Genomic DNA, 25,706 nt, shown 5'->3' with positions numbered 1-25,706 from the left:
AGACTGCATTCTTTTGGAAAGCTGAATAATACTCAATTGTATATCTGTATACCACATTTAATCTATCATCTGTTGATGGACACTTACGTGGTTTCCATATCTTGACTATTGTAAATAAAGCTGCAATGAACATAGTGGTGCATATATATATATATATATATATTGTTTTAATTTTTAACATTTATTTATTTTTGAGAGGGTGGGCAGGAGGCAGAGAGAAAGGGAGACACAGAATCTGAAGCAGGCTCCAGGCTCTGAGCTGTCAACCCAGAGCCAAACACAGGGCTTGAACTCACAAACCACGAGATCATGACCTGAGCTGAAGTCAGACGCTTAACTGACTGAACCACTTGGCGCTCCAGGTGGTGCATATATCTTTTTCAATTAATGTTCTCCTTTCCTTCAGATGAATTCCCAGAAGTGGATAATAAAATTTTTTCACTAGTTAACAATAGTAGTGCTTTATAGTATACAAGATTAGTTCTTTAGGGTAGTAACAGAGTTTGAAGGAGTTACTTTTTCTTTGTCTTTAAAAAAATTTTATTACAAAAGTCCTAAATGTAAATATAATCAGGAGCAAGGAAAGCTGGTAGGGTCCCTGGGTTCTAAAGCAAGCAAAAAGGTTTCAAGCAGAGGGAGCACATTTTTAAAGCCACCACCTCACTGACTTTAATAAATTCAAGGAACTTACCATTGTTTAGAAAGGCTAGAACATAGAGGATATATAGGAAAGTTCTAGAACATGAGTTTGGCAAAGTAATGGGGCCCAGATCACTAGAGACCTTGTTTTCTTGCCAAGAAGTAAAAAAAAAATTTTTTTCTTAAGCCAGTAAGGTGCCTTTAAAGGCATTTTAAGCAAAGAAGAGATATTTTAATGGGTAAATTTGGAAGGGACTGTTAATATAAACAGGAAAAGCGTGCTTAATGACAAGCTGTGGCACAAAAGATAGGACCTAGTGATCACAGCATTGCAGTGCAATGCCAAGAGAAGAGAGCCTGGGAAGGAGAGTGAGAAGGAGAATCCAGTAAGGAGTCCAAGTGCTTTCTTGATCTACAACACCAGGGTACAAAATGAGTCACTGAGTTTCAATAGTTAATTCCATTTCATTTTCTTAATTAAGTTACTTAGACAACTAGCATTAGTTGAGGTTGAATGCTCCAGAGAATTTTATTATCTGATTTGAGGATATACTCTACCCTGAATAAAAACAATGCAGGCTAACATTATAAAAGAACATCTTTAATATATAACAATGTAAAAATAACAGTGCTGTCTGTTCAAGTAGAGCTTGTCTCTGAGGAGCTCTAAGCACATTAAATATTAAGGTGAGGCCATGTTTTCTTTACAGCACAGAAAGCAAAATAACAGCAATGTTCTTTCCCATCTGGTCCTGCCTGTATTTTCAGACCTATCCTATGTTCTTCCACTTTTTTATTGATCCTCATTTTTAAGCACGTGAGCTCATTGCAGTTTTCCCCTAAATATGCCATATCGTTCTTAGCATGCTTTCCTTGCCGTTCTATCTGGTGAGATTCTGTTCCTCCTTAAAGACTCAGCTGAAATGCCCCAAGTCTCTGTAAGGTCCTCTCTGATGTCTCAATTAGTCCTGTATTTTCAGTGCACATACATTTGCACCTAATGAACACAAGTTCCTTCCTTTTAGATACTCTCTTAGTTCCTAAGGACAGGGAGGGACTATGTCTTGTCACTTTGAGATATGTCCTTGGCATACAGACAGGTTACTGAGCATAGTAGATGCCTAAGTGACTAGTCCCAGGATGAAAACTGTAGGCTGCCCTGGGGATGGGACCTGGGTTTCACTGCCTAGTGCCCTGTACAACGTAAGTGACCATTCATCAGTTCATCTTAATGCTGTCATTAATGCTGTCATGCTCTCGAAAACAATGCAATTTGCAGTTGCCCCTTTCGTCTCACCAGTGGTCCTGTCAGTGCCACTTTGTCTATTTGGTTGTCTTGTGCCTTCTCTAGAATAGAACAGCTCTACTGTATCCATCGCTTCTGAAGAAATTTGCTCTCTTGATTTTATAGCTTTCTAAACAAAAAGCATGTTTTTAAACTCTCTAACTCATCAGTTTTAGCTTTTTTTGTCCCCATGTCTAATGATATATATTTTTTAAAAGTTATAGAATATGGTTGGTGTGCTCTATCTCAAAGAAAATACTTTGAAAAGAAAGCAGCAAATGAATCTTTAGTAAAGAAGTTAAATGTGTATCTAAGCACTCAACCACTTTCCTTTTACCAGGAAGTCACAACATTGAAGATACTTTTTTGCTTTGGACTAAGAAATAAAAACTTAAGGGCCACATGATCTTGAGCATAATTTACTAGACTCAGCAGATATCCTGGCTACAAATGTGCATATTTCCCATCTATAATTTTTCTTAAATTTTATTTTCCTTATTTGGTGCTTTGGACCAACGAAAAATGCTGGTGTTCCAACATAGCTCTTCCTTCACTTAAAAATTGACTCTTTTACCTTTGTATTTTCTTTTTGGACACTGCAAAGAAATTGAAGTTGTCTAAATAATCATCTTTCTCCTAACTTGAATTAGACAAGAAAAAGACTTCACTTTCACTGGGGGAGAATTACATCACAGAACAAATAACATCATTGTACTAAAATGCCTGATCATTTAATTCTTGAGTTTCTTTTTCTGTGATGATGCTTAAAGAACCAGAATTTTTTGTCAAACTAAAAATAGATTATAAATTTATGCTTATAAATGGTGTCTTAGGCAGAAGAATGTTGGCTATAAATAGAAAGTAGGATTTGGTTTTTAAATTAATGCCTTATCTCAAAATACCACTTTCTTACCTTGGTCATTGTATGTGAGATCCTGTTCATGTTTCCAGGAGCTTCATAATATTTCTAAAACTGGAATGGGGAGGAGGAATGCTTATTAGAGGTGGCTTCTCCATAAAGCATCTGGGCATTATGCTACTGTATATTTAGCTCAATCTATGAACATATGTGCAGCATAATAGTGCCTATTTATTTATTTATTTATTTATTTATTTTAAGTGAGGGGCAGAGAGAGAGAGGGAAAGAGAGCAGGCTCCACACTGTCAGTACGCAGCCCAATGTGGAATTCGAACCCATGAACCTTGAGGTCATGACTGGAGTCAGAATCAAGAGTCCGATGCTTGACTCAGACCCCCTGCCTCCCTAATAGTGTCTATTTAAACACAACCCTGAAAATTACCCCTTTGCCATAAAGAATTCATTTCAGCATGAATTCTTTATATGCAAAGACAGAATCTCATCAAGAAAACCAGATCTTCATCAACACATTTGTGTTTGAAAGAAACCTAACAAAGTTAGATAATTCTAAACGTCTAATAGAAATAATGATATCAAACTGGATGTTAATTATTCCATTAAATAAATGTTCTTTTCTCCTTGTTCTTAACAAAAGGTAATTTCTCTTGACTTTATGAGAGCCCTTTGGCTAAGAAATGTTAAGAAATTCACAAAGCTAAGACTAAAATGTTTGTGCTCATTTCTTGCCTCTCGGTGGTTCCATTAAGCAGCAGCGTTTGTGACTGTAGCTTTCCCACAGGGCTCAAAAATATTTTTCCTTTTTTGCCCTCTGACTCTTTTTGCTCTTCCTCTTCCAAATCAGAACTGCACTGCTGTAAGAAATTAGGTGGAGAGGTGCCTGGGTGGCTCAGTTGGTTGAGTGTCTAACTGACACTGATCTCAGCTCAGGTCTTGATCTCAGGATCGTGGGTTCAGACCCCATGTTGCACTCCACACTGAGTGTGGAACCTACTTAAAAAAATCAGGTGGATTTATGAATGGACAGATAGATGAATAAAAGTGTGATAAACCGGGGGCACCTGGGTGGCTCCATAGGTTGGGCGTTGGACTCTTGATTTCAGCTCAGGTCATGATCTTGCAGTTTGTGAGTTCGAGCCTCGCATCAGGCTCTGCACTGATAGTGTGAAGCCTGCTTGGGATTCTCTCTTTCTCTACTTCTTCCCTGCTCACATTCTCTCTCTCTCAAAATAAATAAATAAACTTTTAAAACTTAAAAAAAAAAGTGTATGATAAACCAAGTATGGTAAGTTGTTAATGGTAGAATCTAGATGGAGGTTATAAAGGCAGTCACTGTAAGATTCTTTCAACTTTGCCGTGTTGAAAATTGTCATAATCCTTTAAGGGTGGTTATCCAGGAAGGGTAGGATGACAGGAGTTTTCACATATTTTTTAATTTTTCACAATTATATTATTAGAGAAAGATGAAAATAAAGCTACATGAAACTGTCTTTACAAATGAAGTCACCAGACTATTGGTTTAAAGTCCCTTCATGTTTGGGGTACCTGGGTGGCTTAGTCGGTTAAGTGTCCGACTTTTGCTTAGGTCATGATCTCGCGGTTCATGGGTTCGAGCCCCTTGTAGGGCTCTGTGCTGACTGCCAGCTCAGAGCCTGGAGCCTGTTTCAGAGTCTGTATCTCCCTCTCTCTCTGACCCTCCCCTGCTCATGCTGTCTCTCTCTCTCTCCCCTAGAAATAAATAAAAATATAAAAATAAATAAATAAAGTCCCTTCATGTTTGAAATTCACATTAGGGCATACTACATAAGAACGTGTTCAGTGATTTAGCTGTATGATGGTGATCACATTATTACAATAAGAGATTGGTTATGTAAGCATGGAATATATAGTCAGTGGAATACTATGCAGCCATTAAAACTTAGAATACAGAAATAAATGCACTAACATGGAAAGTTATGATATAATGTTCTCTATACTATCTTGAACATTATGAATTTCTAGATACAGCTGGAAGTATATATATATATATATATAAAGATATTAGCTCTGAATTATCAGATTATGGATTTTTTTCTCTCATATAGATTTTTTATTCATATTTCCATTTTTTCCTTAAATAAAGATTTTCCAATATTTTTATTTTAGTAACATAAGAAAGAAAGAAAACAGAAAAGAAAAGAAAAAAGCCTGGCTATTTTTCTGTAAAAATGGAGCAGGGAAACCTTGGTATCTGTAAATAACTTTTGATCAAGCCAAAAGATTATCTGGGTTTTTCCTTTTATCTATATCAATGAAATCTGCTCTCTATATTTTCTTAATCTTGCTCTTACAGAAAGTGCATTTAAAATATGTAAAAACAAATAATTTCGTTCATTCTTCTGGAGTTATTTTCATGGACTTAACTAGTGGCTTTGAAGGAAAGTTAAGATATTTTCATGCTGTTAGGCCCAAGGCATTTCATACTTGGAAATGCCCTATCTTTAATCTGTAATTGCATTAGATTTCTGTGTCTGACTCATGAGGAAAGGAAGCTTCAAAGCTGAAATGGTAAAATCTAATTTCTCTCTAAATACACTAAGCATTGATATATTTCAGACAGTGTGACACCTATGTTCCAAGTAGCCTAACCAAAAGAACTAAGAGTTCAAGGACATGCTGATTAGATAATAAGAATGTTTTTATTTATTATAGATCTCTTTTGTCCAAGGAGATTTAAACAATGAGCTAGAATCAGGTAATCTTTGCAATATGTCTCTGGTAGGGATAGAGGGAAGGGACTGTTACTGCTAATTTTTATTCATCCAGGAAACATTTACTGAGCACTTTGTGTATGACCCTGCAATTAATATTTCACTTATGGTTTCCCCTCTAGAAGATGTTTTTTCAATGACTATCAAAAGAAAAGTTGGATACGAATAAAAGTAAAAATATGCATAGAGAGATTTCATTTCTGGGTTCCAGGTCTCTGGCCCTCCCATTGTGGATTATGTGGAATTTGTAACTCATTTATATATTTACCCCCTTCCTGGACGCTGATGTTCCGTTCTAAGAGAGACTTCTCACTGCCTCACAATGCCTACCATTTCATTATCTTCACTTCTTGTCTTCCCCAGGCAAAATGTCCAGTGACCGAGCTTTAAGGAAGCAACAGCAGTTAAACAACCTTGTTTATGTGGTGACAAGTCAGGCCAAACCCGGTGACAGAATTGTGGATTTCTGCAGCGGTGGGGTATTATGTCTCTCTTTGTATTCTCTTTGGCCTTTCCCTGACTGTGTAACTTTACTGTATTATGTTCAAAGTCATATTTTTCTTTGGCAAGATTGCTGTCTCAGAATGAGAAAAAAGCATTAGGGACCCGAGTTAACTTGTTTCTTTCTCTGCCTTCTCCAGGGCCATGTTGGCATTGTCCTCGCTCACATGCTGCCATTATGCCAGGTAAAAATCTGAGTGACAGATCAAGGTAAACACTGGAAAACTACACAATTCAGTTAGCTGAGTCTTACCCCTGCCCTTTGAATTTATAAGCATTCACTCAGGTCACATACATGGCACAGATACTGTTTTTTTGTCTTTGAACTAACCTAAGAATCTTTAAAAAGGCAAAGTACGACCACAATACAGTTTTAATTTTTATAAAAGGGTTATATATTGCTTTAAAGTTTTTTTATTTTGAAAGAGACCAAAACAGCATGAGCAGGGAAGGAGTAGAGAGAGAGAGAGAAAGGGAGGGAGTCCCAAGCAGGCCCCACGCTGCCAGCGCAGAGCCTGACACATGGCTCGAACTCACCAACCATGAGATTATGACCTGAACCGAAACCAAGAATCCAAAGCTTAACTGACTGAGCCACTCAGGGGCCCCTAAAAGGGTTTTGTTTTTAAATAATTTTTAGAAGAAATAACTATTCTGTGGTTAAGTAAAACAATGAATGATGAAACTAGTTTAATTGTCAACATAATTTTATGTTGGAAATAGTAGCTTCTCCAAATTCATCACACTCATCCCTCAAATGCTTTTCTCCCTATATTCTCATCAAGTCATTGTCCATGAGGATGCCTCTTACTGCTGTCCATGAGGATGCCTCTTACTGCAGATTCTAAAATTGCAAATACAATTTTAGTCACCAGCTTTCACTAGTATGTTTTTCCTTATTGCAAATAGTTTTAAATATCATTATTAAATATCACTAAAATCTAATTACATAGTATGTTTTTAAGTAAATGTACCATGTTTATGCAGTGGTTGCCACTGTTTGTTGATTGTTATTTTTAGTCTTCTGCCGTATGAAATCTTTCCTCACAGTGACCATCTTTTAGCATAAGAATCTAGAATTTGATGTATTTAAAAAAAAATACAAATCAAATGGGGCAGATTCTTTGCTTGTGAACTCTCTGGAAGGTGCAAAATAATTACAGCAATTCCTCCCAGAAGTGAAAGATGAACATAGACTGGCTGGAATGACATGTAGCAGAATGATAGGGTGTAGAAGGGTATTATTCTTTTCCTTCCTTAGAATATAAGGGGCAAAATGGACAACGAATCCTGGGAAAAACTAGCAGGTGTCTGTTTTGTTATCTAGGAAAGTGACAATTTCATGGAGCTAGAGGAAGAAAGTTCATAGAGTAGAAGCCTGGAGAAGCAGAGGCAGAGATAAGGGGTCTTTTTCCCCTTCCCAACAGTTCTGGAACCTTAGAGACACTGAGCCTGGAGAGGGGAAATGTTGGCTAGAATAATAAATGTCCAGAAAGCCTTAAGCCAAGTACATTCTGACAGGTTTCTTTATACAATGGGACCCAGGATTTTTCTGGAAGACAAGCATAAGGACAAAGTAAGGGTAGAACTAGAGATGATAATGATGAAAGGGACTTAAGTCTGCCCACTTTTCTCTCTCCAAACCAGTAATCTTCTCCAATCTTCTTTGGCCTGGATTCCTAGAGACTCCTAACTGGTTACCCTTCCTTCTGCCTCACCCCCACAAACACATACTATACATTGCAGCAACGGAAGCTTCTTTTATCACACCACCTGGCTCCTGTTACCTCTCCAGCCTCATTTCTACCCTCCACACCCTGTCCCCCCACTCACCATCACCACCACACACTGTGCCTCAGAGACACGAGTGTTCTCAGTTCTTCAAACACCCTGTACCTGTCTCACTTCTGCCTCCATAAATGTTTCTCTCTCTGCTTGAAACATGCCTACATTGCTCCAGCCAGTTTCTATTGATTGTTCAGGCCTCAGCTTCTACATTATTTCCATGTTGAATGACTGAGACCTTCCTTAGTCATCAAGTCTGAGTGCTGTGATGACACACGATATGTCTCTCATTAAACACATATCACTGTATTGTAATTGCCTGTTTCACGTCTATCACTCCATCCGTAAGCTGCAAGAGCTCAAGGACCTTGTTCAGTTTTGTGCCACACTATCTGGCATACTTCCTGGCACAGAACAAGGATTAATGAATAGGTTCTACATTAAAGCTGAAATACAGTAATAATATTTTGCCCTAATGTCTGAATTATGTTACTGAATGTACTTTTGTTTCCTGGATGAAATCTAGGTTACATTAATAGAAAACAAGGAACTGTCATTAATTCGTGCTAAGAAGAGAAGTGATGAACTAGGTTTAAGCAACATTTGGTTCATTCAAGCAAATATGGAGTATTTTACAGGGATGTTTAATATTGGGGTAAGTATCCCATTTCAATTTCTTTAGTTAATTAAGAAAAATTATGTGCCTTAGACTAAATAAAGGAGATACTTTTATATTCTTTGCTAAACAAGTTTATAACCTTTGTTTCCTACTATCTATAAAATACAGCACATTAATGAATATGATTTCATTCATAACACCTCACCATTATGTGACTGAGGTAACATTTGTTCCTCTCCCAGATATGAACTTTCTTTTCTTCACTGCAGAATCCTCAGTGCCTGAAACTATGTTTGACATGTAGCAAGTGATTAAATAAAAATAGTTATCAATGGAATGAACAAATGATTTCTAATGACAATGACTCCCCTTGGTTTATTTTACATTTTTAAAAGATAATGAAAGAAAAACAAGAAATGTTACTGTTATTCCTTGTATTTGTTTTATTTTTTAAAATTTTTTAATGTTTATTTATTTTTGAAAGAGCGAGGGAGAAAGACAGAGCGGTGACAGGGGAGGCGGAGAGGGAGAGGGAGACACAGAATCTGAAGCAGGCTGCAGGCTCTGAGCTGTCAGCACAGGGCCTGACACAGGGTTCAAACCCACAAACCATGAAATCATGACCTGAGCCAAAGTTGGAAGCTCAACTGGCGGCCTACCTGGTATTTGTTTTAAATAATTTTTTCTTATTATCAAAGGACAATATGTTCAATATTGAAAAATATATAATAATATAAAAAAGAATCACCAGTATTTCAACTACTGAGAAATGAATACTGTCAAAAAAACCTTTAGTTTTTATATAATCATGCACACATACAAATATGTGTTTACACATATGTTACTATCATTGACATAGATCTTGGTTTAACTGAATATTGTCATAAATCTTCCCCCTACTCATCGATCATGTTTCTTTTACTTCATGTTATTATAATGTGTAATTATTACTATGATGGATATCATATGCATTAAGACTTTGATACATTTGCCAAATCACTTTCTAGAGTTGTGCTACTCTGCATTCCCAGCTATATGTGTTCACACAACACACACAATAGGCTGGTCTAGCTGGAACTCTTCTTCAGTTTCAGAAATTCAGACATTCATAGTTCTTGTGATTTTTGTCCAATGAGGTTCATTTCTTAGATATCAACTACTGAGAATTTGTGGGCTTTGTTTTTATCTTTTACAGCAAAAATGCATGCAATTTGTTTCCTTTGTAGATGTGATCTAGGTTGGTTATGTCAAGCCCAGCCTATATGAATAGAAGTAAATTATCAATATGGAAATTCAGGAAAGTGGAGATATCTGAAATAGCAAATTCAAACTGATTATATACTTCCGTGCAACCTAAGTTTTAAATAACTATTGGTGTAAATGTTAAAGCTTCTCTCATGAAATGAGCCATTAAGCCAATGCCACTGTTACCAGTACACCAGGCAGAATATTTAAGGTGCAAGATATTGCTGCCCATTTATTCGACTCTCAAATCACAAAATTCCCTTCTAATCAGCCATATGTCTCTTTACCCTTCTGTGGCTTACAGGTGTTAAATCATTCTGGCATATTCTTATAACTTACAAGGTCATAAGTCACTAACACCAACTGAAAATGTTTATGTCTTTTCTGATGTGACATTTTATAATAATATATTCATAACAGCCTTTTTCTTTCATGGTTACTTTTGTCAAAATATGTAGAAAATGAATTAAAATTACTTGGAAGATTAAACAAAAATTAGATTTACTCTGAAGAAAATAATTTTCCCTAGGAGGATAATTGAGGTATTGTCACTAGGTAAATCAAACTGAATGCATCAGTGGCTCCAACTCTTAAATAGATTACAGTGAAAATAGTGTAGCTAGAGAGGAAATCAGAATAACTAGGTATTGGAAATGCATTAAAACTGCATTAATCCATGATTTGGTGATATTTTCAATAAGGCTTTAGTTAGCATTTATCTTTGCTTAGTAAATACCTTTTTCTTTTGCTATTTTTCTTTAGATTTAAAAATAATGATGTAAACCAGATTTTAAGGAGAGAATTTTAAAGTCTTGGAATCAGCTATATTTAGGAACTTTGAACAAATCATTTATATATATAAGTTGAAATATTAATAATTAGCCTTACCTCCATTAAAACAACATCCCACAGCAGGCAGAAATGACTAGGTTTACTAACTTTGTTAAATTAAGTTGATCTGAAATAAGGAAAGAGAGCAAATTTAAATATTTTCATATCTTTTAATGAGGTCTTCCCACACTTCCACCTACTCTACCTGCCCAATATAACCAGAATCAATGAGGTAATACTGCTTGTTCCAAAGAGCCATTTTGTAATTTCTGGTTTAAATTGTACTTATTTGAGAAATATATATCTTTAGAAATAGAAATGCCCAATAAGCTTTTTAGTATATGTGCTGCCGAAGCGAGCACCCAATAAGCTTTTAAAAACATTCAAAGTCTCAATACATTTGAACTTGAACAACAGGTTCAATAATATTCCATTCTTGCTCTTAATATTTGTAAAAATTTTCAAAGCTATTATTATTCGTTGTCTGAAGGGCTTCAGTGAGATAAGCCTAATCATGCAGAAGTTTTACATTTTTTTACTTTATACGATATTTGCAATGATTTGTTAATGACATAAAAAATTAGTTATGGTGGTAAACAAAGAAAATAAACATAATGGTAAAGAGAGTGGATTTTGATACTGGGCAAACTTGTGCTAAAATCTCAGCTTGGCCACTTACTGGCTGGATGGCGCTAGGCAACTTATTTAAAGTCACTAATCCTCAGTTTTTCTGTGTATAAATTAGGCATAAAATACCTGGCTCATAGGATAGTGATACAATATATGTGAAGCACTTAGCAGGTTGTCTGCCATTTAGGAACTACTCACTAAATTGGGCCTCATCTTACTCTGTGCAGTGTGATCTCAACCATGTAAAAAGTGATTTTAAAAAGGATGAGAGGGGCGCTGGGGTGGCTCAGTTGGTTAAGCAACTGACTTCGGCTCAGGTCATGATCTCACAGTTGAGTTCAAGCCCTGTGTCAGGCCCTGTGCTGACACCTCAGAGCCTGGAGCCTGCTTCAGATTCCGTATCTCCCTTTCTCTTTGCCCCTCCCTTGCTCTGTACTGCCTCTCTCTGTCTCAAAAATAAGTATTAAAAGCATTAAAAAAAAAAAAAAAAAAAAAGGATGGGAGGTGGGATGCCAGGTGGCTTAGTTAGGTAAGCATCTGACTCATGATTTTGGCTCACATCATGATCTCAAAGTATGTGGGTTTAAGCCCTACATCAGGCTCAGCACTCAGCAGTGCAGAGCCTGCTTGAGATTCTCTCTCTCTGTCTCTCTTTATCCCTCCCATATTCTCTCTCTCTCTCTCTCTCTCTGTTTCTGTCTCTCTCTCTCAAAATAAGGAAATAAACTTTAAAAAAAAGAAATACCTTTAAAAAAAAGAATGGGAGGAATATGCTAATACGGATTCTTTTAAAGGTTGCTATCTCCATATGCTATGTGATAACATTTTTCTTTATTATTTACCATATTTTCAAAATACCTCAAATTTAACATTTTGTTTTTATATTCATAATAATATAAGCAATAAAGATTGAAGAATAAATATTTGTGTTTAATGTTTTGTAAATAGCTTATTTAACCAAGAGAGGCTAATAGGTCCCTAAGGATTACTACAAGGCATCTAAAAGAATTCTGAACATATTATATATATATAATAATATATATATATTTCTTTCAAAACAACTATTTGATTATTAGAGGCATAACTTTTGATTGGCTTATTTTATTTTTATTATAATGACGATTAGTATCCTGAGGAAAATATAAAAGTCTTTTCAAAAATAAGAAATATCCAAGAAGGTATTTTTTCCTCCCAGTTTCAATATATGCAGCTGAATGACCCTGAATTATGTGTTATGGGTTGAAATTGTGTCCTCCCTCAAAGTTTCATATGTGAAATTCTTAACCTTTAATGTGATAGTATAGGAGGTGGGCCTTTGTTAGGTAATTAGGTCATAAAGGTGGAGCCCTCCTGAATGGAATGAGTGCCCCTTAGGAAAAGAGGGTTTCCTTCCTCTCCCAGCTCTCTATCTGCAAACCAGGAAGGGATCCCTCACCAGGATCCCTGATCTCAGTCTTCTCATCCTCCAGAGCTGTGAGAAAAATGTTTGCTATTTAAGCTGTCCACTGTATAGTCATTTCTTTTTTCTTATAGCAGCCCAAACTAAGACCCTTAAAGGGAAACTTAGAAAAATTTGCTTCAAAAGAAGACATTTAAGGCTTAAAAAAAGTTTATTTATTTTGAGAGAAAGAGAGAGAAAGCATGTGAGGGACAGAGAGAGAAAGAGGTAGGGAGAGAAGCCCAAGAAGGCTCACACTGTCAGCACAGAGCCGGTGCAGAGCTCAGTCCAGCAAATTATGTGATCTTAACCTGAGCTGAATTCAAGAGTCAGGCACTCAATCAACAGGCGCACAGGTTTGTTTTTTTTTTTTCTTTTTTAAGAATTATTGCCTTCCTGTTTAATGCAGGATAAATAATCTTCATTATTGTGAAAACTTACTTGATAAGATTATGCTCTTTAAGACCTAATTTACCATGTGTATTAATATGCATGCTCTCAAACAATACTACAGAAAGTACCATGACTATGGAAAAACACACTGCATTAAAAAACAAAAACTATGTCAATGCTAAATAACTTTCCCACCAAAATGCTTTAGCTGGCTACTTCCAATAGTAATAGAGTCTTCTGAACCAAATAATAGATACTGATTTCTAACAGTATTGGTGAATATTTTCTATATTGCCAATATGTATATCAAAATCTCAAAACAGTTTTTCTATCATACTCATAACAATTTTTAATATGATAGTTTATGATTTATCAGTGCTGAGTGCTTAATTACAAGCTCATTTCTAGCTATGTATGTTTGTATACAATTACATGCACATGCAATTATACAATGTAATTCAGTAACACTTTTGATGAGTTATTTATGTAATCCCTGTTTTAAAAGAAAAGGAACTTGAGGAAGTATGTAGTCCTTAAACACAGTTTTAAAAAACCATTTTGCAATGGAGGACTTCCCAGGTCAAGACAGTGGATAGAGGTATTTCAACCCCCTTCTCCCCAAGAAAGATCAGACTTCCAAATAACAAGGAGAACAAAAACCAGAAGAATCATACTCCATCTTTGATTCTGTAACTTGAACCATTATATATGAAGGCAGAAAGCAGATTAAAGAAAAATGGTAAAGGATTGAGTAGAAAAGAGGAAGATCAAACTTAAGAACATGAGGAGAGGGAGTGACTATAAGGAAGCAAGTCAGTTTGCTCTCACAGGATCCCAAAATATGTCAAGAATTTAGAACACCAGAAACCTCAGAGGAAGGGGATAAGGAGGAGTCGAAATCATCTTTAATTAAAAATATTATTTAGAGACCCAGATTCCTACCCTTATCTTGAGTAGACTCCCTGACTCCTGCAAGAGACTAGATGTTTATTCCATGAAGAAACTGAGCCAGAGATGCTCAAAATACAGGGATACTGTTCTCAGAGGAGAGCAAGGGTGGTGTGCCATACCGAAAACAAGAACTCAGTGAGAATCTGCACACTGAGTGATGGATCTCCTCCCCCTCACGCCCATTTGCCCTTAATTCCAGAAATTTGGAAGCTATAATTATGTTCTCAAAGAAATCAAAAAATGTTTCTCTTCGGAATCAAAACTGCCCTCAAAGAAAATAACTACAGATACTATAGCTGTAATTTAGAAAAAAGGGGGGAGACTAGCCACCTGATCACTCAGTCACTAGTGAAGCCCACCAGGGTTCAAGTCTTTCATTCAGTACTTCCAATCAACTTTTTAGTCCTTTACTCTTCAGTGAATGAAACAAGGATAGAATGAAAATGGGGGGGAAAAATGAACAAAGAACAAGAAGGAACTTATTGGAAACTAAAAATATGTTAACCAAGAAAACAAAACAAACAAACAAAAAAAACAAAGAAAAAAAACAACAAAAACAATAGGGGCACATGGGTGGCTCAGTCAGTTAAGCCTCTGACACTTGATTTCGGTTCAGGTCCTGATCTCACAGTTCATTATATCGAGCTGACAGCATGGAGCCTCCTTGGGATTCTCTCTCTCTTTCCCTCTCTTTGCCCTTCTCCTGCTCGCTCGCTCGCTCTCTCTCTTTCTCAGAATAAATAAACTTTAAAAAAAAAAGAAGAAAATCTGAAAGATGTTGTGTAGGACATCACCTAAAAAATGGAAGAAAAAAGACAAAGAAATAGAAACTGAAATAAACATTTTTTTTTAAAGATTCAGTTCATGAAACCCAATATCTCAAGAATAGGACTAGAAAGAGAAAACATAAAATTGTGGGAAGGAAAATATTAAAAAAACAGAAAAGTGTCAATAATGAAGGATCCATTTTTCTTGATTTAAAAAGCAACTACTACAAAGCTATAGCAATCAAAAACAGTACAGTGCTGGCACAGAAATAGGCACATAGATCAGTGGAACAGAAAGAGAGCCTAGAAATAAACCCACACTTGTACGGTCAATTAATCTACAACAGAAGAGGCAAGAATATACAATGGGGAAAAACAGCCTCTTCAACAAATGGTGCTGGGAATACTGGACAGCTACATGTAAAAAAATGAAACTGGGCCATTTTCTTACACCACATGCAAAAATAAACTCAAAATACATTAAAAACCTAAATGAGAGACCTAACATCATAAAATTCCTAGAAGAAAACATAGACAATAATTTCTTTGACATTAGTCATAGAAACATTCTTCTAGATATGTCTCTTAAGGCAAGGGAAACAATAGGAAAAATAAACTACTGGGAGTACACCAAAATAAAAAGCTTATGCACAGTGAAGGAAACCATCAACCAAACAAAAAGGCAATTTATTGAATGGGAGAACATATTTGCAAATGATATATCTGATAAGGAGTTAATATTCAAAATATATGAAGACCTTATAAAAATACCAAAAACAAACATAAATAACAACAACAAAACCCACCAATCTGATTTAAAATGGGCATTTTAAGCAGAACCTGAATAGATATTTGTCCAAAAAAAGCATAGAGATGGCCAACAGACACATGAAAAGATGCTCAACATCCCCAATCAGGAAAATGCAAATCAAAGCCACAATGAGATATCACCTTATGCCTGTCAGAATGGCTAAAATCAGGAAGACAAGAAATATCCAGTTTTGGCAAGGATGTGGAGTAGAAGGAAATGTCATGCACTCTTGTTGGGAATGTAAATTGGTACAGTGACTGTGAAAAACAGTATGGAGTTTCCTCAAAAAATTAAAAATAGAATTACCATATGATCCAGTAATTTCACTGTTGGGTATTTGGCCTAAGAAAATTAAAACACTGTTTTGAAAAGATATATGCACTTTATGTTTATTGCAGCATTATTTACAATAGGCAATATATGGAAGCAACCCAAGTGTCCATCCATAGATGAATGCATGAAGATACACACACACACACACACACACACACACACTAGAATATTACCCAGCCATAAAAAAGAATGAGATCTTGCCATTTGCAATAACATGGATGCACTTAGAGGGTATTATGAAAAGTGAAATAAGTCACAGAAAGACAAATACCATATGATTTCACTCATACATAGAATTTAAGAAACAAATGAACAAAAAAAGACAGAACAGACAAAACAACAGACTTTTAAATACAAAGAACAAACTGGTAGTTTCCTGGAGGAGCAGGGCCTAAAATGGATAAAGGGGATCAAGAGTTCACTTATCTTGATGAGCACTGAGTAATGTATAGAATTGTTGAATTATTATATTGTACACCTGAAACCGATAACACTGTATATTAATTATACTCCAATAAAAAAATAAAAAGCTTGCTTGAAAAATGACCTAAACCAAGGCATATTGTTGTGAAATTTTACATCAAAGATGAAAAGAAGTTCCTAACAGTTTCCAGAGAGAGAAGAAAAGGAGGAGCCATATACCAAAAATTTGGAATTTGGCCTTTTGATGCCATCACAAATCTCAATAGCAGCTTAGAAAGCTGGAAGACAGTGAAGCGATGCCTTCAGAATTCTAAAGGACAATTCCCAGCCTAAGATTTTATACCTGATCAATCTGTCAATCAAGTGTGAAAGTAATAAAGAAATTTCAAGGTCTCCAGAAATGTACCTCAGGAAACTCCTGGAAGTTGTGCTTCACTAACATGAGAGACTAAAGAAGAAAAAGGAATAAGTGGTATCCACCACCATAGGGGCTGAAGAGAGTTCTTTAGTATAATGGGAAAGGGAATTTCAGGACCAGAGCTAGGTGGGAGGCCTAGAAACATTGATCATTAGTTAAAGGTCAGAAGGCCCAGGAAAGAAAAATGGAATTGATTGATTACTTGGCAGTTTTCATACAGTGGAAAGTTAAATAAAAGGGCATTTTACAGAGCTTTTAGCAGAGTCTTGAATGTTAAAATCGGATGTTAAAAAAACTGTACAGCACACTTTAGCTCAGCAGTGAACAGTATCTATACAAAGCAATAATAATAAAAACATTGCAAAAACACTTAACTAAAAATTGGAGATAATATTTTTAAGTTTTATTTAATAAAATATTTAATATTTTATTAAGTGAGAGGGAATGAGCTGAGGAGGGGCAGAGAGAGAGAGGAGGACAGAAGATCTGAAGCAGGACCTGCGCTGACAGCAGCAAGCCCCATGCGGGGCTCAAACCCACAAACCGAGAGATCGTGACCTGAGCCGAAGTTGGACGCTCAACTGACTAAGCCACCCAGGTGCCCCAAATTGGGGATAATATTAAGAGGTTGGTAAAAGGGAAAAAGATATAAATGTAAAAAAATAAACCAAACCAAAACAGAACCTCATCTCCCATAAAAAAAAATATCAATAAATAAGGTCTAATATTTGTAAATCAAGAGATAGCAATATGCAGTTGTTATATAGAAAAAGAGATGGATTTCAGGAAAGAACACCAGTGAGTTGACAAGCGTGGGCTTGGGTTGCCAGACATTCATTCAGGGGCGGAAGAGTGTACAGAACAAGGGACCCTTTGTTATTACTGTACCTGCCTTTTAGCATTATTTGAATTTTAAAACCAATTATCTACAATGTAATTACACAATGGTTTTGAAAGAGGAGGAACATGGGTGCACAGTTGAGACCAAACCTGCTTCTGTATAAAATACCTGGCTAAGAATCCTTTGAGAAGCAAAGGTGCAGAGCCTAATAGGGCTGGGCAAATTTAGAGATCATTCAGTTCAACCTTCTCATTTTACAGATAGAGAAGTTGAGGAACATAGCAAGTTGATGGGAGAGCTGGGACTGAAACCCAGTGAAGGACTGAAACCCAGTGAAGGACTTCTTGTTCCCTCCCCACATCTCAGAAAGGAACAACTGGGAACGTCAAGAACTACAGCAAAGTTCGGTGTCAGATAGTGTGAGATTAAATCATGGCTTCATTGCTTGTGACCTTAAACCAGTCTCACTAGCGAGGTGGCCTTAGACGTGCTAATGAAAATGGAGATAATAAGAACTACTTAACGTATTAAATTAAGAAAAATAATTAAATGATTAAATCAAGAAAATAATGTGAAGATTTTGACATCTAGCAGATAATGCATGTTAATTCCCTATGGTGTTGTAATTTCACAAGACTGTAGGGCCAATGAGATGAATCAAATGAAAGGGAATGTATTTGTAAAGTATAGTTATCTAGGGTGGGCACCTAGTTAGTAGTTAGGGTTCTTAATTTGTTGTGTGACCTGAAATAAGTTATTGCCCTTTCTGGGCCTCAATTTTCTCATCTTAAAACAGTTCCTACTTAGATATTGGCACACCCATGTTCACAGCAGCACTATTCACAATAACCAAGAGGTGGAAGCTACTCAAATGTCTGTGGACAGATGAATGGACAAACAAAATGTGATAAATACATATATTCAGCCTTAAAAAAGAAGGAAATCCTGTCATGCTGCAGCCTGGATGAACTTTGAGGATGTTATGCTAAGTGAAATAAGCCTGTTACAAAAAGACAAATACTGTATGATTCTTTTTATATGAGGTATGTAAGGTAGTCACATGCATAGAAATAGACAGTAGAATGGTGGTTACCAGGAGCTGAGGGGAGGGGGAAAGGGAAGTTGTTGTTCAGTTAGAATGGAATTTCAGTCTTGCAAGATGAAAACATTTTGGAGACTTGATTCACAACAATATGTACACTTAAAAATGGTTAAGATCGGGGGTACCTGGGTGGCTCAGTCCGTTAAGCGTCTGGCCTTGGCTCAGGTCATGATCTCGAGGTTCGTGGGTTCAAGCCCCACGTCAGGCTCTGTGCTGACAGCTCAGAGCCTGGAGCCTGCTTCAGATTCTGTGTCTCTATATCTGACCCTCCCCAACTCGCGCTTTGTCTCTCTTCCTCTCAAAAATAAACACTAAAAAATGGTTAAGATGGTAAATCTTATGTGTTCTTTACCACAATGAAAAAGATAAATAAAACAGTAGTTTTACTTCATTAGAGTTGTTGTGTTAAACAAGTAAATACATGGAAAGCACTTAACGTAGCACCTTACTCAGTATTAAATTTTATATTACTATTGATGTTAATATCACTCCCTATTTCATGAAAATGCTGCCTGTTCTTTCCTCTGTGCCTGTTACTTCTTTGCTTTCTAAACTCCTTTCTATCCTACAAGGCCTTCCTCAAATCCCACATTCTCCAGGATACCCTTTCTGAATTTTCCTTGTCTGAATATCCCTTGTCCCTCCTTTGATTTTTGTTTGTGCTTTTTTAATGGCACTTAATCTATCTTGTATTAGACAGGTTTGTGTACTGTTTGTATTTTACTCTTCTTTGTACCCCCTGTGAATCACAACATTAGAGACATAAAATAACCAGAACTTTATGAGTTGTTTCAACCGATATGATTCCCAGATTGAGTTGATTAATGTATTAAATAGCTTGGATTCAGTTGTTACTATTTCCAGAGCATAGAAAAGGGATCATATTTTTGACGTTTGTATTCCCAGCCACTACCATAATACCAGTAAATGCAAAATGCCCAGTAATTGTTGAATGAATGAATGAAAGACTGATGAATGAATGAATTGTGTGATTTCTAGAGCTCCAAGTAATAATTATACGCTTTTACTGATTAATAGGAAAGAATAGCAAATTACTCAACAAAATCACTTTTACTTCGTGTTGCTGTAGAAACTTTCTACATCAGCTGTCTCATGGGGTTTTTTTTACGTTGAATTTCTTTTAGTAAGGATTGAAGTAAGATACAAAAATTGAAATGGTTAATATGAATCTTAAGGCTTAAAGTTTATAGGTTTTCATCTGCATTCATTTTCTATTTCTCTTGTAAAAACTTACCACAAATATGGCAGGTTAAAATAACACAAATTTGGGGCACCTGAGCGGCTTAGTCAGTTAAGCATCCAACTCTTGATTTTGGCTCAAGTCGTGATCTCACAGTTCATGAGTTTGAGCCCTGTTTCTTCTGCACCGACAGCCGGAACCTGCTTGGAATTCTCTCTCTCCCTCTCTCTCTGCCCCTCCCCCGCTTGTGTGCATGCTCTCTCTCTCAAAATAAATAAACTTAAAATAAAATAACACAAATGTATTATCTTAGAGTTCTATAGGTTAGAAATCCATGTGGGCTCAACTAGTTTCTCCAGTCCAGGTGTCATTAGGTCAAAGTTAGCTGTTGGCTTGGTTTGGCTCTTATCTAAAGGCTCTAAGAGAGATTATTCAGGTTGTTTGTAGAATTTAGTTGCATACTGTTGACTAAGGTGCATGCTCCCTTGCTGGCTCAGCCAGGATTCATTCTCAGCTTCTAGAGCTATCCATGAAAACAAGCAATTATGGTTCAGGTCATTCTCATGCTTCAGATCTCTTTAACTTTTCCTTACGTTTCATCTCTCTTCTCACCTGTGAAAGTTCTCCACTTTTACAGCCTCATGTGATTCGATTGAGCCCACCCATGTAAATCCCGAAAAATCTTGGTATTTTTAAGGTTCTTAATATTAATTACATCTGCAAAAAGTCCTTTTTGCCATGTTGACAGCTTTCAGGTATTAGCACGTGGACATCTTTAGAGGCTCATTCCACCTACTACACCATCCCTGTCTCTTCTTTTCCCTTGAAGTTTGTTTATATAGTGATGTTGTTTTTCCTTTAGAATTTCCCACAATTTGGATTTTGCTGATCATATCCCCCTGGTGTTTTTTCGCATATTACCCTGTTCCCTGTATTGCCTAGAAATAAGATCTAGATTGTAAAGACATAATCAGATCAGGTAAATGCTGTGTTCTATCAGTAGACCCTTATATCTATGATTGTCTCTTGTATAGTGTTAGCAGCATTTGTGATCATCAACCCTAACTCCATTATTTCAGCAAGGATTACAAAATGGTGATATTCTTCTAGTTTTATCATTCCGTCTTCATTTACTTTATTAACTGCTTGGTTATGCTGAGGTACATTTCACATAGAAAAGGCTGGATAAAACTAAATTCTTCCCCTGTATTTTCTGGTTTTCAGAATGAGTTGGTTATCTACCAAAAGTGACCAGTTGCTTTTGTTTTTTCAATATGATTACTGACTCATCAATTTAATGTTTGAAATACTTCAATCCATTGTAGTTATTGTTCTCACTGATGCTCAAATATCCCCATGTTCGTTCAGTGGAAGCCCCCTGAGGTTGGCTCCTGAGTCCTTTTGATAAGACTATAATAGTATTTGATAGTGTCTGTGCTTTCAGTCTAACAAGATGTCCCAGCTCATCTTGTGCATGTTCTGCCTCCTATCCAGCTATTTCTCCATGGAGCTTACATTTCTTTAAAGGAACATGCTATTTAGATTACCACAATTTAGATACCGGGGATGGTCATTGTTACTGGTTTGGTCTTTGTTTCCAGGCTTTACTGTGGTCTGAGCTAGGCAATTAAAAAAAATCATCATGGTTTCATACTGACACTTCCAATTTAAATTCAGAACTATGGGATTTTAACTTAGCCTCACTTATCTATGCCCATCTCTTTCTTCTTTCTCCTATGCTTAAAAAAAGTTTTGTTGTTTCCTAGTGACATCAGCATATGTCTTATTTGTTTTATCTGACAATATACACGTTCAAGTTCTAACACAAAAATACAGCCGCCAATGATGACTGCTGAAAATAGTTTGAGGCTTTTTTAACATTATTTTTCATCTAATAAAATCTACCATGGCCATGTAGAGAAATATTTTTCATTCCTTTTTAGAGCTGCAGAGTAAGCTACCAGTCCGCCGTCAATGGAAAATTGGCTTATTTCCATTTTGTTGTTATTTCAAATATTGCCTCAATGAATAAGTCTTTTTTATGTTTTGGCCAGTGTATCCCTTGAACAGATTGTTAGAAATGAGATCACAAATTACACATGCAATTTTGCTGGATATTGCTAAATTCCTCCTCCAAGGGGTCTTGACATCATTGTGTTTCCATCAGGGTATGATATTGTTTTCCTATACACCCTATCCCATAGACTGTCATCAAATTTTAGAATTTTTGCTACTCTAATAGGTGATGAGTAGTATCTTAATGTAGTTTAAATACTTATTTCTCTTATCTTGAGCAATATTAAGCAGCTTTGGTTTAAGACATGTTTGCATATTTCTGAATTGTCCAAATCTCATGTCCATTTTAGTATCAGATTATTGTACTTTATTTTCAGAAGCTTGCTATAGTATTAAGGATAGTAACCCTTTGTTTATAAGTTGCCAGTTTTTTTCTCACTTTGTCATTTGTCTTTTTATGTATGGTTTTTGATGTGTGTTTTTGCCATTTAAAACTTTTTTTTCTATTTTTACTTTGTCAAATGTATTAACCTTACCCCCATTGCATATTTCAGACATAGTTAAGTATTTCCCACTCCCCTAGGTTATAGAGGAATTCACTCATGGTTGTTGTTGTTTTGCATTTTAAATCTCGAATCCATTTGAAATATATTATGTATGATGAAAGGAAAGGATCTAATTTTATTTTTCACATGACTGTAGGATTTACCCAGTATATCTATTAAAAAGTCTGTCTGTGGGGTGTCTGGCTGGCTCAGTCAGTGAAGCATGTGACTCTTGACCTGAGAGTTCTAAGTTCTAGCCCCACATTGGGTGTAGAGATTACTCAAAAATAAAACACAAAATAAATTAAATAAAAAGTCCATCTTTTCTCCAGTAATCTGAAGTGCCACCTTTGTTTTATGCTAAATGTAATTTATACAAATATTCATATATAAATTGTCCCATTGATCTCTATCTCTCTTTTTATTTGCCTGTTGTTTCCGACCTGTGCTTGATAACAAGGGAAATTAGGGACATATGAAGCCATAAAAGCTTTTAGGACTAAAATCCATTATGTAAATAGTTCTTAGATTTTTTTAAATGTTTGTTTATTCTGAGAGAGACAGACAGACAGAACATCAGCAGGGGAGGGGCAGAGAGAGGGAGGGAGATACAGAATCTGAAGCAGGCTCCAGGCTCTGAGCTGTCAGCACAGAGCCCAATGCACAGAGCTCAAACTCATGAACTGCAAGATCATGACCTGAGCTGAAGTTAGATGCTTAACCAACTGAGCCACTCAGGCGTCCCAGTAGTTCATAGGTTTAGTTGCTTTGTTTAAATGAGGGAAGTAAATTCATTTCTTTTGTGTGTAGCAAAGAAAATGTGAACCTAAGTGAAGAGAGAATCATAAAAGTAAATAGTCTAAACTTTTCTTTAAGAGACTTAAGGGGGTTTTGTGGGAAAGCAGCCTGATGTAATTAATGCATGAGTTCAATCTCTGGGGTCAGGATCCTGCCCCTCAGGACCTGCTTTGTTGTGGGCATGTTCTTAATTTCTCTGAGCCTTGGTTTCCTTACTTCTAAAATGGAAATAATAAAATCTTTGAGGGCTGTCATGAACACAGAAATATCTGCATGCCATCACCCTGCCTAGTGCCCCCACATAAAGGGCATTCAAGGAGTGTTGGTTCTCTTTTCTTTCCCTCCAGGGAAAAATGAATCTATAATTTTTATGGTGAGGTTTTCTCTGGCTAGTCATGAAAATAAGAAATGGTCTTAGCTTTACTGTGCAAAGCTGATTAAATAAAAAGGGTAGATGAGAAATCAAAGTTCTTTATTTCCAATTGCCCTGTACTTCTGCCGTCACTGGGCAGCAGCCTTCCCAGACTCGACTTTCAGACCGAAACAGGACAGGTGGGTTGACAGCAACCACAGGGGTTGCTGACTTCTACACCAGTGTAAGCCTGGAGGAGGAGAAATCCCGGAGAAGGGGCGAGAGCAGAGACAGCTGGCTTTTCTCCTCACAGTACAACATTGCTTTTGGTTTTCCAGTTCAAGAGAGGAGTCTGGCTTATGATACTCACCATTTTCAGAAAATCTCCTCTTCATCTTGAAAGCCCCTACCTCCCCTGAAGTTGAGAGATCTGTCCTTAGAAAGAAGAATTATCATCCGACACAATTTGGTTCTGTCCAGAGTGAAATAGAGATCTGAGTATTTTTCTGACAAAATGCTTTATTTTTTAAGATCCTCATATCAGATTTTCTTTCATAAGGTGCTATTTTGCTTTACTGAGCCTAATTTCACAATTGTCTATTTTATATTGTGATACAATATAGATATATTTAAGGAATTTGTTTTGAAAACATTTCAAAATCATTTTTGGAGTTTTTTTAAATGAATTATTGAAGCCCTAATCAGACTTCACTTCATAATTTTATTCCTTCCTTTTAAAGTAAACCCATTGAAAGTAGTTCATGCGATTCACAATGTTAAGAACTGTTATATGAATATGAAAAGGCACTACTAAAAATGATTTGATCAGTTTTCACACAACATTGATTAGATTACATTCATGCACCATTTGAAAGAATGTTTTCAAAAACATTTTCATTTAATTTTTGCAGCAGCATTGTTATATGTCAGATTGTTAACGATAGTTTATACTGAAGCCCAAAGAAGTTATATTTTAACAGGCAACTACAGTTTGAGACTAGAAATTCAGATTTCAACCCAGTATTCTTGCCACAGTGTTACAACTGAACTAAGTTCATAATCAGCAAAAACATTAGGTTTAGACATGCATACATATTAAACTTCCCATATTTAACATCACGTCAGATTTTCCATTGAATGAATCTTCTGCTTCATTTACAACATTCCATTTGTAACCTAGCTTAGTTTTCTTAATTAATATGAATAGCTAACTAGTCCTTTGGTATGTCCAAATGAGAACTATTAAAACTGTTATGGAATAATATTCTGGTAACGTGAAACCCTCAGAGAATCAGTCCTCACACAAAAGGTTAAAAAAAAAATAGGGGGGCTCAGTAGGTTAAGCATCTAACGATCTCTCAGTCCATGAGTTCGAGCCCCCCATCGGGTTCTGTGCTCTGGTTCTGTGCAGACAGCTCAGAGCCTGGAGCTTGCTTCAGATTCTATGTCTCCTGTCTCTCTCTGCTCCCTCCCCTGCTCATGCTCTGTCCCTCTGTCTCTCTCTCAAACACACATACACACACAAAAAAATAAGAACATTAAAAAAATTTTTTTAAACAAAGTTAAAAAAAAAAAAGGCAAAAATAGCACTGCTGGTTAAGAAAGAACTTAGTGCCCGTGTCTGGTTTTGTTTTCCAGGTGGCACTGCATGCTTGTGGAGCAGCAACGGACATGGTAATCGAGCACTGCATCAAAACGCGGGCTGCCTTTGTCACATGCCCTTGCTGTTATGGTTTCATTCAGAACACCTCAAAGTTTAATTTTCCAAAAAGGTGATATTTAGTGTTCTACCTAAGGCACAAATGTGGGGAATAAAGGGACATACCAAACTCACTTGATATAAAGTTGCAATGAGAATTCAGTTTTGAGCTCATTTCCTCTCTCTAGAGAGGCAGGTGTTATTTATAAGTTAGATACGGAAAATGCATCCTCCATGGCTCCTCCTTGATTTTTCTCTGGATCCAGCTCCAGAAGACACATTTAGAAGCAAGTCTGAGACTGAGCCGACTAGGAGTCTGATGGCTTTGGCATTTCTCACCACCAATGAGAGGCAGTGGGTATAGGGGTTACATGCGTAGAACCTGCAAGGCTTCTGCCTGGGTGCAAGAATTGGCTCCTCAGACTTTTATACATTGTTTCTCCTCAGGCAATTTTC

At 36.4% G+C, this 25,706-nt stretch overlaps 1 protein-coding gene across 3 annotated transcripts in view; it reads left to right on the top strand.

Moving 5' to 3' along the window:
* GSTCD (glutathione S-transferase C-terminal domain containing) overlaps nucleotides 1-25,706 on the top strand; it is a 138,723-nt gene that overhangs the window by 103,888 nt on the left and 9,129 nt on the right. For all 3 annotated transcript variants that reach the window (XM_039255608.1, XM_039255609.1, XM_039255611.1), the window contains exons 6-9: nucleotides 5,915-6,030; nucleotides 6,193-6,237; nucleotides 8,364-8,492; nucleotides 25,190-25,323. In XM_039255608.1, coding sequence (XP_039111539.1) covers nucleotides 5,915-6,030; nucleotides 6,193-6,237; nucleotides 8,364-8,492; nucleotides 25,190-25,323 — 424 coding nt within the window. The remainder of the gene's footprint in view (nucleotides 1-5,914; nucleotides 6,031-6,192; nucleotides 6,238-8,363; nucleotides 8,493-25,189; nucleotides 25,324-25,706) is intronic.

Source organism: Hyaena hyaena, unplaced genomic scaffold, assembly GCF_003009895.1.
Source record: "Hyaena hyaena isolate Hyena2069 unplaced genomic scaffold, ASM300989v1 scaffold_535, whole genome shotgun sequence".
NCBI classification, from domain to species: Eukaryota; Metazoa; Chordata; class Mammalia; order Carnivora; family Hyaenidae; genus Hyaena; species Hyaena hyaena.
This window is presented reverse-complemented; position numbering and strand designations above follow the sequence as displayed.